The sequence below is a fragment of the Anomalospiza imberbis genome, chromosome 9 (assembly GCF_031753505.1).
Source record: "Anomalospiza imberbis isolate Cuckoo-Finch-1a 21T00152 chromosome 9, ASM3175350v1, whole genome shotgun sequence".
NCBI lineage: Eukaryota > Metazoa > Chordata > Aves > Passeriformes > Viduidae > Anomalospiza > Anomalospiza imberbis.
The window spans coordinates 16,898,732-16,912,522 of NC_089689.1; the positions used below are offsets into that span (position 1 = coordinate 16,898,732).

The window sequence follows — 13,791 nt, forward strand, 5'->3', positions numbered from 1 at the left end:
GAAGACCGAGAAATTCAGTTTTATCATTCTTTTCAAAAGATGGATAGGCTTGTAGGAGGAAGGAATGCAGAAATTTTAAAAAAGAAAAGTTAAAAAAGGTCTCTGTACTGTTTCTGAAGGGCAGTCTCTCAACCAATAGTGTGATGCACTGACAGGTGTGCTCATTGGACATGGGAAAAGGGGACGAATATTCAATGTTCTTTTCTTTTTCTTCTCTTTCTTTGTTGTTAAAGGGAGAGCGAGGCAGTCCAGGACCTGTAGGTCCTCCTGGAGAAAAAGGTGTCATGGTAAGTTACAAGTAATGTAAAATCTACAATTGTTACTTATAAAGGCACTTTTTAGTCTCCAAAACAGTAATAAGTTCTCACCCTCCTAGCTGTGCAGTCCTTATGGAAGAGTAGTCTTTACAATGCATAGCTCCTACAAAGTTTCATTTTATAGCTTTATCCCCTTTGTAGCAGTGGTATTGCAAAGTGATCTCCTGAATGAAACAGCAGAGCAACTGCATTTTTGAAAAATGTTTCTAAGCAGAGAAAATTAAAATCAGGGAAAGTAAAACAACCATTTCCTGTGTAAACCAGGGTAACCCAGGTTATTCTAGTAAATATCACCACCTCTAATTCCACTGCCCAGCACTTCCCAAACAGCTCCTGGGTGCCACTCTGTGGGAGGACTGCCTTCCTGCCAAGACCCGTTGTCCTGAAGCAGGACACAGCACTCCATGCAGCCCAGAGGTGACACCCTGGAAGTGCTGGGGTGCAGAAGTGACAGACCATACACATGTGCCCATGGCCACGTCCTTGTTGGAGTTCTCTACAAAGCGTGCTGCAGGCTTGGCTGTGGGTTTGCTTGTGAGCGCTGTGAGAGCTCCAGAGTGGGTAGAGAGCACTTAAGGGTTTAACAGCAAGGAGATGATGGGCAGTTTATGTGCAACGTGGTAGGTGCTGCATCCTGCTCCTTCTGACACTGCTGTGGTTGGCAGGGCAGGAACCTCCATGACCTGACACAGAAACTGCAGATATGGGCCCCAGCATGGTGCAGTGGGTGGGGTCCTTGCCATGGAAAATTCTGTGTTTGCAGTAATTACTGTTTTGGCATCCTTTAGCAGGGAAGAGATCAAGTACCCTGAGACTGCAGACCAACTAAATGATCGAGGCAGAGCCAATGATTTTTGAAGCTTTCTGTCCTTCATTAAATCCTTCTAATCTAGATTTACCTTCAACCAGATGCTTTTGGTCCCTGAAAAAAAATCCTATTAGGGAGATTATTAAACAAGGATTTATTAATATAGTATCCAGTCTTATAAACTACTTTTCTTGGATGTTATTAATGCTTATTGCCACAGGTAAGTCCACTGTAGCCGTAGCAGCGAGAACCTTTCCCAGCAGTAAGTCATTGCAGTCCTCAGACAGGAGTTGTTCTTGGCATTTGGTCTTGGCCAGGTCTGCCCACACCAAGATGTGTCCCATTTCTGTTCCCACTGTCACAGCCTTCTCGAGAGGAGATTGAAATTCATTTAGAACACAGCATCTTTTGTTTTAGTACATCTCTGCCAGCTAGTGCCTGTGTGGGAAAGCTTCCCAGGCTGCTTTAATGGTTACTAGGATATATCCAATTAAGCATTTCATTTTTAAACAAAATTTTTGGAACAAATTTTGTAAAATTAAATATTTTATTCACTTACCTCTAATTATTGAGGTAAGTAACTGGATTTATTACTGTTGTTATAATAACAATTTAGATAAAACTGTTCAGTCTTTTGTATGTTTATTTTAATTCTAGGGCTATTCAGGACCTCCGGGAGGCCCTGGACCTGTGGGGCCAGAAGGATTACCTGTAGGTATAAGGGGTGCTTTTGTTTGACATAAAACCTTTTTCAAATTGTCTTTTTGCTTTGGTGAAGCTAAGAATGGTTTCTAGTTTGTACTGCAGTCCATAAAGCTATCAGGAAAATGTACCCATCCAGACAGAATCTGTTCACTTGCTCTTTGCCAGGATGATCTATGAGATAGGGAAAAGTAATTATATAATTTACTGATCCATTTAAAAATCACTCTGTTGAGACAAGTAGGGAAATGGAATTTTGCAAGGATGGTTAATAATTGCATAATATTTTTTAAAATTCATTGGTGCCTAATACAGTCTAAATAGATTCATTATATGTTTAGTTTCATTGTTAATAAAAATAAAGTATATTCTAATCTGCTGTGTATAATTGTTATCATTTGTCTGCCATGGGTCTTCAATACAGATAAAAACTGAACCTTTTGTCAGAAAATATTCGTGCTTTTTAACATAAAGTTGCTGAAGTACAAGAATCTTCTAAAAATTTTGGGATACTAGAAGTAGTCTATTCAACAGTCACATCAGTGTTTTGTAAAAATAATGTTACATAGATTCTGTTAATTAAATTTTTCTACATAAATTGTACAAACACAATTAATTGAATTTGGACCATGAGTGAAAGTGATTGATTTGCTTTTCTTGCATTGATTGCTGCTCAAGGTGCCTAAACTTGTAATTTTCAGGACTCTTTGTTTAGAAGACAATGAATAATAAGTTTGTTTGACATGTAGGGACCTTCAGGGGCTCGAGGACCATCAGGGCCACAGGGACCTAAGGGAAGAAGAGTAAGTACTAATGCTTCTTCATGTAACTTAGAGCAGAGAGCAGTGTATTGCAAATATGAATCTGAAATATAACCCATTTACAGCTGCTCCCTTTGTCCTCTGGACTGAACTCGTTGGTACTGAAATCAGATTATACTTGTATTTCCATGTAGGAAACAATATGAATCATCATTTCTCCTCACAGTGAAATGGGCTTTGCCATTGGTTTCAGCTGAGAGAAAAACTAGAACCAAGATGACCACTTGACTGTTTTCTGTACACATAAACATGCAAAAGTTGTCTTTTATAACTACCACTGGACTATTTCAATGCTTCAAGGACAATTTTCTTTACCTGCGTTTAGTTCTTTGGAAATACAATCAAAATCTCTCCAACACAGTTTTGAGGTAGGAGGAAGTGTAATCAGAAGATACTGTGGGCTAGAACCTTGAACCTGCACTGCTTAGATTGTCATTTCCATTTCACTTTTATCAGAGAAATGGAAAGCATTTCTCAGTGTATACAAAACACTGATCCAAAGCCCACGTTAGTGAAGTGTCTCTCACCTTACCTCCCAGTTTGACAGCATATCCATGATTCCTAAGAGACTTGTACAGCTCATACCAGTGGCTGGACCGGTGTGTCTTCACAGCTCCATTTAATCCTGATAACTATGTCTCTGTGATTTTGGCAGCACATCATGGAGTACAGTGCTTATAATTAAAGATCACTCAAAATAAATCCCAAATATCCCAAGCTCTGTGGAAGTCCAGTTTTGGAATTGTGCTTTATGCCTTTGCCTCTACCCAGCATGACTGGGAATGTCTCATGAAAGAGGGTCTCAGAACAGACCCAGGTCCTCAGACTCTGAGAACAAACTCCCCCTGAGGCACTGGGAATTTTATCTCAAAATATATATCAAAATATCAGACCAAAAGTGGAATCTTACATAAGGAAAATATCTGAGGTGCCCTGGAACCTGGGGTTTGTCATCTCTGGATTCAGAAAGAGAAGTGTCAGAGCCCAGAGCTCTGTGTGGAAGGCCTCAGAAAATGCATACCACAGTCAGATACAGAAGTTAAGTGGAAGCATATGGAAATTTGCCTTCATTGTGTATGGAAACAAGAATGTATCCTGTCTTCACAGCTGGAATCTGTGAGAAGCCTTAGAAGCACTGACCCTCCACTTGTGCACTGTCACAGAATAGAATTCCTTCTCTTCATAAATTCTGGACCTTTGAGCAATGGTTTTGCATCCAGATTACCCAGCAGCTTACTTCTGTCTGAGAGTCTCCAGCTGTTCACTCTCCAGTACACCCAGGAGCTCTGGCCAGCTGAAGGCAGGCTGTCTAAAAGTCTGTGGAGTATCTCACCCTTGGGGGATTTCAGAGAATATGCCACTGAGCACAGCACTAGCACAGAGCTTCCTCAGCTCATGCCTGGGACTTGATGCACTTGGCTAGAATCATGTGGAAGGTTTATTACACTTTATTTTTTAGTATTAATCCCAGAGGGAGAGCACCATTTTGTAGATATTTCAATGGCAGAATGACACTGAGGGTGAGAGTATCAACATGTAGGAGAAAGAATTTATTTCCATGACCAGAGGGAAGAAATGCATTAGTCTGGAAGCCTGGCAGTGTAAGCAGCCATGAAGTCGTTGTTGCATGATCTTTCATGGTCTTTGTTTGCTAAAGTGTGAAGTAAACTACAACGTCAGAGACAGCTTTCACTTCATACCGTAATCTTGGACTAATACAACTGTAACTCCTAGTTTGAGAGGAAGAGATTCTGTATCATTAGATTCATTTCATAAGTGAGACCTAAGAGGTGCTAAAATTCTTGGCATTTAGTATTCTTCAGATTGGCATTTGGTATTTTAAAGCTCAAAAGAAGTAATTTTTCTGCTCTTACTTTCCTGGAATGCAGATCATGAAATTTTGATTTGAAAATGCAGATAAATGACACAGTGAACTGCTGTAAATTTAGGGTCAGGCAGCAGCAGCTCATGTCTCTAGCAGCCAGCAGGGTTCTCCCTGGTTTAGTGGTATCTGTACTGGCATGAAGAACCTCAACTGCCTGAGGACCTCTGTGCTTTATTTTAATGAGTGAGATCTTTCATGTTTCTTATAGCAGGGAATATGGAATTTAGCAAATTGTGGGTACTTGTGAAACAAGTGTCCAGTGTTCTTGGTGGTACATTGATAGCTGAATGTTTATCTCTCCTAATTGTTTGAAGGAAGTGAAAGTAAATTGATGTAGTTTTCTAATATTCCATGTCAGCCACCAAAAAAGAGAAGTAGCTATATATTCTGCTTCTGTTATTTCTGCTCTTCTGGTATTTGAGATACAGGACAAGAAAGAATAAAAATAGTCAATTTGTGCTTTTTACCTTCTTACGTGAACTTTTTCTCAGATTATCATCCTAGAGTTTTCAATGTAGAATGTTCCATTTTAGAAACAGAGCTGAACCCATGCCAAAGAAAAAAGCAGTAGCAATTATTTGGCAGCCTCACTCCCCAGCTGTCTTGCAACCTAATTTAAATAACAGCAGGCAAATCAAGTATATCTCTCATTCTGTACTAGCTATAGTAAGAAATTGTAAAATCCAATTTATCTGTGCCAATAGGGAGTCACACCATACTATCTATAGGAATGTTATTGTGTGCTTTTGTCAGGATATTAAGTTGCCTTTCCCTTGGATTCCTGCCCTTTGTTCTGTGGCTGGCTAGAGGAAAGCATGGCCCAGAGGATCATGTTGCTTTCTGTTACTTTGCTTTCAATTCAAAGTTATATAGTAGAAGGATGGTGTTTTAAAAGGTAGACTTTTTTGCTTAACTATTAGTGATCAGATCAGTTGTCATGGACTGCCAAGGTGAACTCCATTGAAATGGAGATCTGTGTGAGTGCCAGAATCTTGTGCTGTCCTGTTTCTCAAACTGCAAGCTATGATCCTCTTTATGATTTAAATTATTTCAGAAGTGTTGAAAGAAATTACCTGGTAATTTTTAATGATATAAGATAAAACCTAGAAGGCAATTCCTTATTACACCAATCTATAAAATGGAAACATGTCCTTTTTCTTCCTTGAATATTTAATCTTGAGATTCTATCCTCTGGTCAGTCCTGTGGAGAATGCACAAAGAGAAATGACAGGTCACATATCTAAAAAGTCTGAGAAAATCTAAAACTATCCTGCAATTGCTTAACTTTACACTCTCAATTTCTCCCTTCCTTGTGTTGCTGTAGTGGTTCCTCCACAGGTCTTGAGCTTCTCTCCTGTCTACCCCCACAGCTGAATGACCTGTCCTCACTCCATCTCAGTTTCTTCTTGTCCCTTCTCCTCCTGTTCTTTGAGACATTTCAGATCAGGGAACAATAAACCTGCTAAATCTGCCTCGAATTTTCATCACAACTGGTATCTGTGTTACAGATAGCAGTTACAGAAAAAAAGTGAAGAGCAGTAACCTGAAATTAATTTGATCAAGAGGTTTAGCTTTCTTTTGAATTGTGCTTTATAGTAATTCAACAATTGAGTTACCCAATTGCATAATCTTAGCATGAGTTCCAATGTAAATGTTTTTATAAAAGCCTCCTTCACCTTTGAAACCACCACTAGTGTTTTGTTTCCTCTCATGGCACTGAAGTCACAGATTTTATTCTGTAGACTTCAGTATTGTTTGGTTTGGGACCTTTCACATTGAGTGCCATGTGGCTGTTCAGTGTTGTCTTCTGTAGTCTCTTTTCCTCTCCAGCGCCAAAAAAATGCCTGTAATTGCTCAGTCCTGGCTTACACCAAAACAAAAAAGGTGGCCAGACTAGCCCAAGGATTGCCTCACAAAAGCTATGTCCCAAACTATAAAGTATTTTATACAGCTCTCCCTGCCTGCCCTTTTTCCTTTTCCTATGACTTCTGTGTTCCTTTGTGCTGGCCAGAAGTAGCAGTGCTGAAATGATGACAGATGAGTTCTCATGGGATATTTCTGGCTTTGACAGAGTTTAGTTATATAGTAGTTATATATCAGCTCACAGGAAAGGCCTGTCCTGAGGGGTTTTCATTTCAGGAGAAAAGCCTAAATGATTCTGATACACACTGTTCCTGTCTTACCAGTCAGCCATTTTCACTTTTGCTCCAGAGAAAAATGGATGGGCTCTAACCACATGCTCCAAGAGAGGTTTTGATATTGATCAGTCAGAGAGAACAAATTCTGGTATGTTTTTTCTCAAAATATTCAAGAGAGATATGGAAGTCACAGATATTTTTGGAAGGAAACTAAACTAAATTAACTCAGATGTGCTTCCAACAATGTCATTTTACAAGCCCCTATTATTATCATTTAGAACAGTCTTATGATTGAAAATCAGTCATGATTGGATGCCCTTCACTATAAACCATGACCCAAGATGTAAGGTTCTCTACAACTCAGAAATTCACCATAGAAATAGAGATTGTTTTCCTCCAGTCACTGCCATAGTAGTGTACTAACTCCTTCTGATGCCAGCCCAGCCCAAATGCCACTAGGAAAGCTGTTATGTCTCATCCTCCCAATGTACACAGCTGTAAAGAGCCTGTCTTGATACTTATCTAGCTCTTCCTTTGAAGTGGTCATTAGTTTTAAGTTCTTATTAACTGGTTTTAATTTAATGTTCCATATCTAAACAGTCATGGTTTTTAGAATTATGGAAATAACTTCCTAAGTCAGCATGGGTAAAATATTATATTCCATTTTGCTCATGACATATTTAAGGATTTTTCATTTGTGTGTAAGCTAATGGATTTAGATAATAAAACTCTGAACGTCTTGTCAATAGGTATTTGCTATATTATGCTACAATAATATAACAGGTTATCTTTTTTTAATCTATTGCTTAAAAAGATTAATTTACAAAGACATTTTAGTCTAACAATAGAGCACAATAGTTCACAATTATAAATTTCTTCTAATCTTGCATCAAACTGATTTACAAGTGGAAGAATTTTATCTGCTTTTTTTTAGAGCCTTACTAGCAAGATTAATTTTTGATTATACATCTTAAAATGTGCTCAAAAGCAAGCACTCTGTATATACAGTGATCATCTAAATCTCTCTAAGTTCATGTCTGTTGCATGAGTACAAGATGGATTAAAAAAAGAGCAGAAAATATCAGCCTGCCATCTGGCTCCAATTGAGACACTGAATGTTTTGTTTACATACTTTAAAAAAAATCTTTCTTCTTAAGTTCATATTTCAACAAACCAGAAATTTATTTTATTCTTTGAAGCTTTATTTCACACTTGACGCACAATGAAAATTGGTTTTCTTGTTAACAAAATGTTTCCCCTCTCCTAAAGCTTATGTAACATCTCCTTAAATGACAAGCAAAAATAATACATAATTAGTATTCCAAATCACTTGTTCAATATTCAGGGGCCAAGAGGTCTCGATGGTCCTCCAGGAGAACTGGGAACAGAAGGTATTAAGGTGAGTGTTTGCATTGCTCAGTACTATATAAAACACTGAGGTAGACCATAACAAATAGAAGTAAACAAACAAAAAAACCCTCCAGCCCATCATGGCAGAAGCCAGAGAATTCCATTTAATCCAAGAGATTTGCAAAAATCTGCCTTTTCCAGGTACTTTGAGGCATTTTCTGTAGTTACCCAGCATTTAAACTCACAGTAACTGCATGCAGCTTATCAAGCAAATGTATGTAGAATTTACACATTGTTTGTTATTTATCAGGGAGAGAGAGGTGACCCAGGAAAGAAAGGAGTTCCTGGGCTCATTGTAAGTATTGGAGCCAGTCTTTGTGGTAAACATTGACACAGTAACTCTGATTTCTGAGCTGTGTTTGGAAATTACTTGAAGCCAGCAATGTCTTTTGATATTTCTCTTTAACCAGGGTAAAGCTGGAAATCCAGGAGAAAGAGGAGAACAGGGTGCACTTGTGAGTATGAAATTCACTAGTACTTCTACCAAAAAAAATCCAGAAAATCCCATATTTTGTTTGACACTTGGTTATAAGGAAGTTTATCTACTTCAGAGCAGCTGGAAAACTCTGACAGTTTGCATTTATTCGTACAAAGAACCAGGGACAGAAGTGCAGTTTGAAGGATGAAAGTCTTTGTGACATAGAGCAATAATTCTTTGATAGAATTTGGGGTAGGTGTGTGTTATCAGTGTAGGAATAAATGTAGAAATGTATTAAATGAATATAATTTTTAGGAGAAAATTCCTTCTTTTAGTGCTTTTTTGAATGGAAATCTAATGTGTTCTATTTAAGCCTTCTTTCACAAAGCAGGTTATCAGTCATTCCAAATTGTGCTGCATTTTCAACAAAGAGAGAAGCAGGAAAAAACAATGCAGTAATGGTGGTGATTTTGTACTGCAGTTGAAACTCAAAATGTTGATTGTCACCATACTTCTCTTGCCTTTTCTGCTCAGATTTAGGAGCTTGTTGCCTCTCACGTTTGACACAAAGGGTTTTCATTTCCTCTTCATTCACTAGAACTTTTAGATGTATTTATATACACAGAAATGAATGAAGCAAAACCTCATTAGGCTGAAATTATGTGTAATAGCACATTTATTGTAAAGTACAGGATACTGATCTACCTCCTACAGCCACAATTTCTAGAATACAGTGTGAAATAGAAATGCTATGAGAAAGGTTGAGCAGAGAGAAGAGTGTGCTGTGAACCTTCCCGATTATCTAAAATACAGCCCCTAGGGCAGTTTGGACATACAAGCAGCACATGGATCTAAGGAGAGTTACAATGAACTGGTAAATGGTGGTTCAGCTAAGATTCATTTGTAAGTAAAAGAAACTGAGGAAGGACTTATTCAGGACTCCTTCACCTGCTACAGAAGCCAGTGATATGTCAGTGCATGTCAACCAGAAAAAAGGCTGCACATACTTCATGGGTGTTTCTGTGTTAGTTACTGTGTGAGCAAAAACAAGAGAGGAATTAGCTGTGCTCAGAATATGAAGGAGCTTCTTTCCAGTGATTTTTTTATTTTATTTTAATCTTCCAGGGTTTGCTTGGGCCTCCAGGAGCCACAGGAGACAGAGGACCAGTGGGAGAGCCAGTAAGTTGATCCTTATGCCTGTTCAAAGTTTTTCCATGTATTATACAAGCTCCCTGACAACTCAAGCTCCATTTTACTAAGATCCAGTATTGCCAGCTGTGGTTAGGTAGGAATTGTGGGGCAATTGCTCCAAAACTGCAGAGCTGGAGTCTGCCTCCCTTGCTTAGTGTAACTTGTTCATAGAGACCTGTTAATTTTATTGGGAAGCTCTGTAGTAAGGGGTGCACAACATAAGAGAGCATAACAGAACATAGACCACAATATAATGTGGCTTTACACCACATTGAGGTAGGTATCTGTGTTATGTATTATATAAATGTATGTGGCAATACTTAAGTAGTGGTTTTTTAGGCAAATATTAGGATTGTTGTTCAGGAGCACAGGGACCACATCTATTTGGCAGGTTAAATTTTCAAGAAGAGACTGCTATAATAAACCTCAGACATTCCTCTGCTGGATGGATTCTTGTTACTGTGTCAAAGCCATGCTCACTTTCATGTGGCTAATATAGTTACAGAAGATCGGGCAGAACCTGCAGCAAATATATGCACTGAACTGCAAGATATAGCTATGACAGGAATAGTATTGCAGCACCATCTCTGGGGGTAGATCAGATTATGTTAATACAGTAAAAGAATATATGCTGTCTAAGTAGAATTTGGGAGAAGGCTTCCATTTTCTGGTGCAGAAATCTAACAGAGTTGTCCAAAATTGTGTGTTTGCATTGCTTCTGGAAAGTAATTTTGCACAGTAAATTGCATATAGTTAATTTAAATCTCAAAAGTGAAGTGTTGACAAAAATTATATTAATTTTAGTGTTATTCGTATTTAGTATTTTTTAATAATATTATTTCTACTAATCCATGCTTACAGAAAATAATTGCACATTTTGAGGGCTAGAAAAACACCAACAAAATTTCTTTAGGATAGACTTGCATACTTAACTTGAGCTCCCAACCTGTAGGAATGGCAAAATAATTCACAGAAAATGTGGTTTTCCAATAGTTATCACTGGATTCCTGTTACTTCATATCTTTCATTTATTATATCTTATCTTCATGTTGCAACATCTGAGAGGCTTACAATGAAAGGTTTATATGTCAAATTCCTGCCATTTTCTGTCCAAGTCTGAATTTTCATATCAATAGCATGCCTGTCTGCCTTACCTAATCTAAGTGGTCTACTCTTGAGCAGCCTACATTTCTCTTGTGCTCATCATCATAGAAACTACATGTTCACTCTCAGAAGAAAAACCCTGTGAATAGGGTACCTTTTCTATCAAGTGCTGAAGAGTAAAATGTCTTCAGAAGATGGTCTGCAGAGCTAGAAAGAAGTGATAAAATTGCAGAAGATGTTGCACAACAAAACGCGTGGCCCTTTTTTTTAGCTGTCTATCCAAGCAGCTTGATTTCATCCTCTGTCAGCTGGTCACTATGTGAAAGCCAGCTGCTGAGGTTTTCTGGCCCTGTCACTAGTTCAGCACAGAGCAGAAAAGCCCTAATTGTTGGTGGAGGAGCAGAGAAATATGAGCAATTAGAACTATTTGTATTAACGGAATTGATCTAAATTGCACTCAAACTTTATCTACTTGTCAGACATTTCAGTAAAATCCTTTGCAAGTTACCTGCTGTTAATGGTTAAAAGGAGTCCCCATACTGCTATAAAATTTTGGCTTCTGAAAGTCTCGGGAGAAAGATGCATTACCAGTCCAGCAGCCTTATCTCCATGGTAATATGAAGAAATACTTGATTTGTGAAGCAAACTGAAGCTTTGTGACACTTGCCTAGTGGAATGTCATGGAGTTTTTGCAAATGAAAATCAATTCACTTAATTTAGGATGAAGTGAATTGTCAAAGGGAAGTAACTGCAGTTTTAGTTGTTCATATTTAAATGAAGATAAAAGGTAAAATATATGCACCTGCCAGAATTCTGTCAGTAATATACAATTTACATTGTTTTTACAAGGGAAGAGAATATTCACAGGTCATCAGGAGGAGCAAAACCATATGCAGTCTGTAAAAGGAAGCAAAACAGGACAAATATTTGTTTAAAAGTCTTCTGTCATAAATACAAGCAGCATCTTTCTTCTACATGAGAATTGTAGATCAAGAAAATGTTTTGAATTTAGAATGTGTTTAGACACAGATAAGTCCCAAAGGGATAAAGAGATATCAACTTCCTTGAAGTTCAAAGATTGGTTATATGCAGAGAGCCGATTTGTACAGACATACGTTCACGGTGGCTGTAGAATCAGTAAGCTGTTACAGGCAGCTTCTGCTCCCCAGCACAGAAATCCTGCTCTGTGAGCTCAGATCTTACATGTGCAGAGAATTTGAACATGCCACTTTGGGAAATGGTCCCTGGGTGTTACAGCAGTAAATTTACTACTTACGTGTAAGGCTTATCATAAAATGCTTATGGTATAGTTATTAATATTACTAAGAAGGCTCCAGCCTTTAGCCTGTTATGCATCAGTGACTGTTCTGTCCATGGTGAAGTAGGTGTTTTCAGTTCATTCCATACCAGACTATAGGCTTTTCCACAAAGCAAACCAGACAGTCTAACAAACCTTAATTAAACAAAGTCTCAGCTAGTCAAGCGAAGAGCTTAGTTCAGATAATAATTTATTTTTGATCTAAAGGAAAAGACATCTGTGCTATTATTTGAGATCTGTTATTTCAGTGCATCAAGGTTGGTACTGTATGCCATCGTGGGACTTGGGTACACTGTTGGATTCAGGAGGAAAGACAATGAAATACATTTCTCTATTCCAGTTGGAAGAGTTGTGAAGAGACAAACAGAACACTCTACAATGTAATTTAATGCTAATTGAATGATGCATCCAAAATTTTGTTTCATGCCAGGGTCCAAAAGGCCAACCAGGGGATGCTGGTCCCATTGGAGAAATGGGTTTTGAGGTGAGATTTTAATTACTTATATAGCAAATACAAGTACTCAAACAACTGACAAAGTCTGGACAATATGTTTACAAAAAAATTTTTGTTGCCTGCAGGTGACTTAAATATCATAAGCTACTGAGAGACTCTTACCTAAAGCTGTTACCAAAAAATGTCTAAAATAAGTAGCTTGTTCTGTTGTAAGCACTGTCTTTGAGCATATAATCCTGACATATGCCATAGAAGGTGAATGTTTAATTGAGCAAACAATTTTTTAAAGCACTGTTCTCCTTGCAGTTAGAAGTAAAACACCATTAATCATATGTTCTTTCAATTTGTAGATATAGGAAAGCATCTGTAGACAGCCTTCTTGCTTACTTCTGCTTCTGCTATTTGCTTTATTTTTAATATTTCATTGAGAGAAATGTGACAGAATGTATTAGCCACATTTGTAATGAAGTACCTGAGGGATGAGCTCACTTAGAGCAGTAGGGATTTGGCTTATTCAAAGAAATGCTCTTCCTCAGTCACCCAAAATCCAGACTTCTGACTAACTACTAAGATAAGGTTTATGTGTAAACTTTACAAAAAGCAGTCCGATATCATCAACTCATTAAGGGCTGAGGCCTTCAAAAAGTGTTTAGTTCTCCAAAGGCTGTGTCTACTTGACTCCAAGCCTAAACAGAGCTGAAGTTGTCAGTCAGATTTACAGAAGATAGATGCTTGCTCAGCAGTAATTTATGGTGGAAGGCACAGGCTTAGGGGTACTGCTGAGTCTTCAATATGTTCCTGACCCACACTGCATTTCCTGAACTCTTTCTATACCCTTCTTTTTTCTGTTTGGCTCTAGAAAAAACTATGTTGTCTATATTTGATTTTTCAGCCTTTCATCTTTCCCAATGTCTCAGGCCATTCTTCTGCTTCAGTTTTGGGTGTTTTATTTAGTTGTTGCAAAATTATTACTAGTGATCATGTAACAGTAGCTCTTGTACCATGCAGGGACCTCCTGGCCCTGAAGGAGAACCTGGTCTGCAGGGGGAACCAGGCACAAAGGTAAATGTTGAAATTATTCTCTTAAGATGTTTATATTTTCAAATTCTCATAAAAGCAAATCAGAGAGATCTGAATCATTAGCCAAGTAGAGAGTGATACAGGAAACAGATCATTAAGAAATACTGTTATTGTCATGATGACTCCATCAGCTGTAAACCCTGTC

The 13,791-nt window shown here is 38.1% G+C and overlaps 1 protein-coding gene across 2 annotated transcripts in view; it reads left to right on the forward strand.

Moving 5' to 3' along the window:
- COL24A1 (collagen type XXIV alpha 1 chain) overlaps positions 1 to 13,791 on the forward strand; it is a 155,693-nt gene that overhangs the window by 112,494 nt on the left and 29,408 nt on the right. For both annotated transcript variants that reach the window (XM_068199882.1, XM_068199883.1), the window contains 9 exons: positions 234 to 287; positions 1,783 to 1,836; positions 2,577 to 2,630; positions 8,017 to 8,070; positions 8,332 to 8,376; positions 8,492 to 8,536; positions 9,625 to 9,678; positions 12,543 to 12,596; positions 13,575 to 13,628. In XM_068199882.1, the coding sequence (XP_068055983.1) occupies positions 234 to 287; positions 1,783 to 1,836; positions 2,577 to 2,630; positions 8,017 to 8,070; positions 8,332 to 8,376; positions 8,492 to 8,536; positions 9,625 to 9,678; positions 12,543 to 12,596; positions 13,575 to 13,628 (468 nt within the window). The remainder of the gene's footprint in view (positions 1 to 233; positions 288 to 1,782; positions 1,837 to 2,576; positions 2,631 to 8,016; positions 8,071 to 8,331; positions 8,377 to 8,491; positions 8,537 to 9,624; positions 9,679 to 12,542; positions 12,597 to 13,574; positions 13,629 to 13,791) is intronic.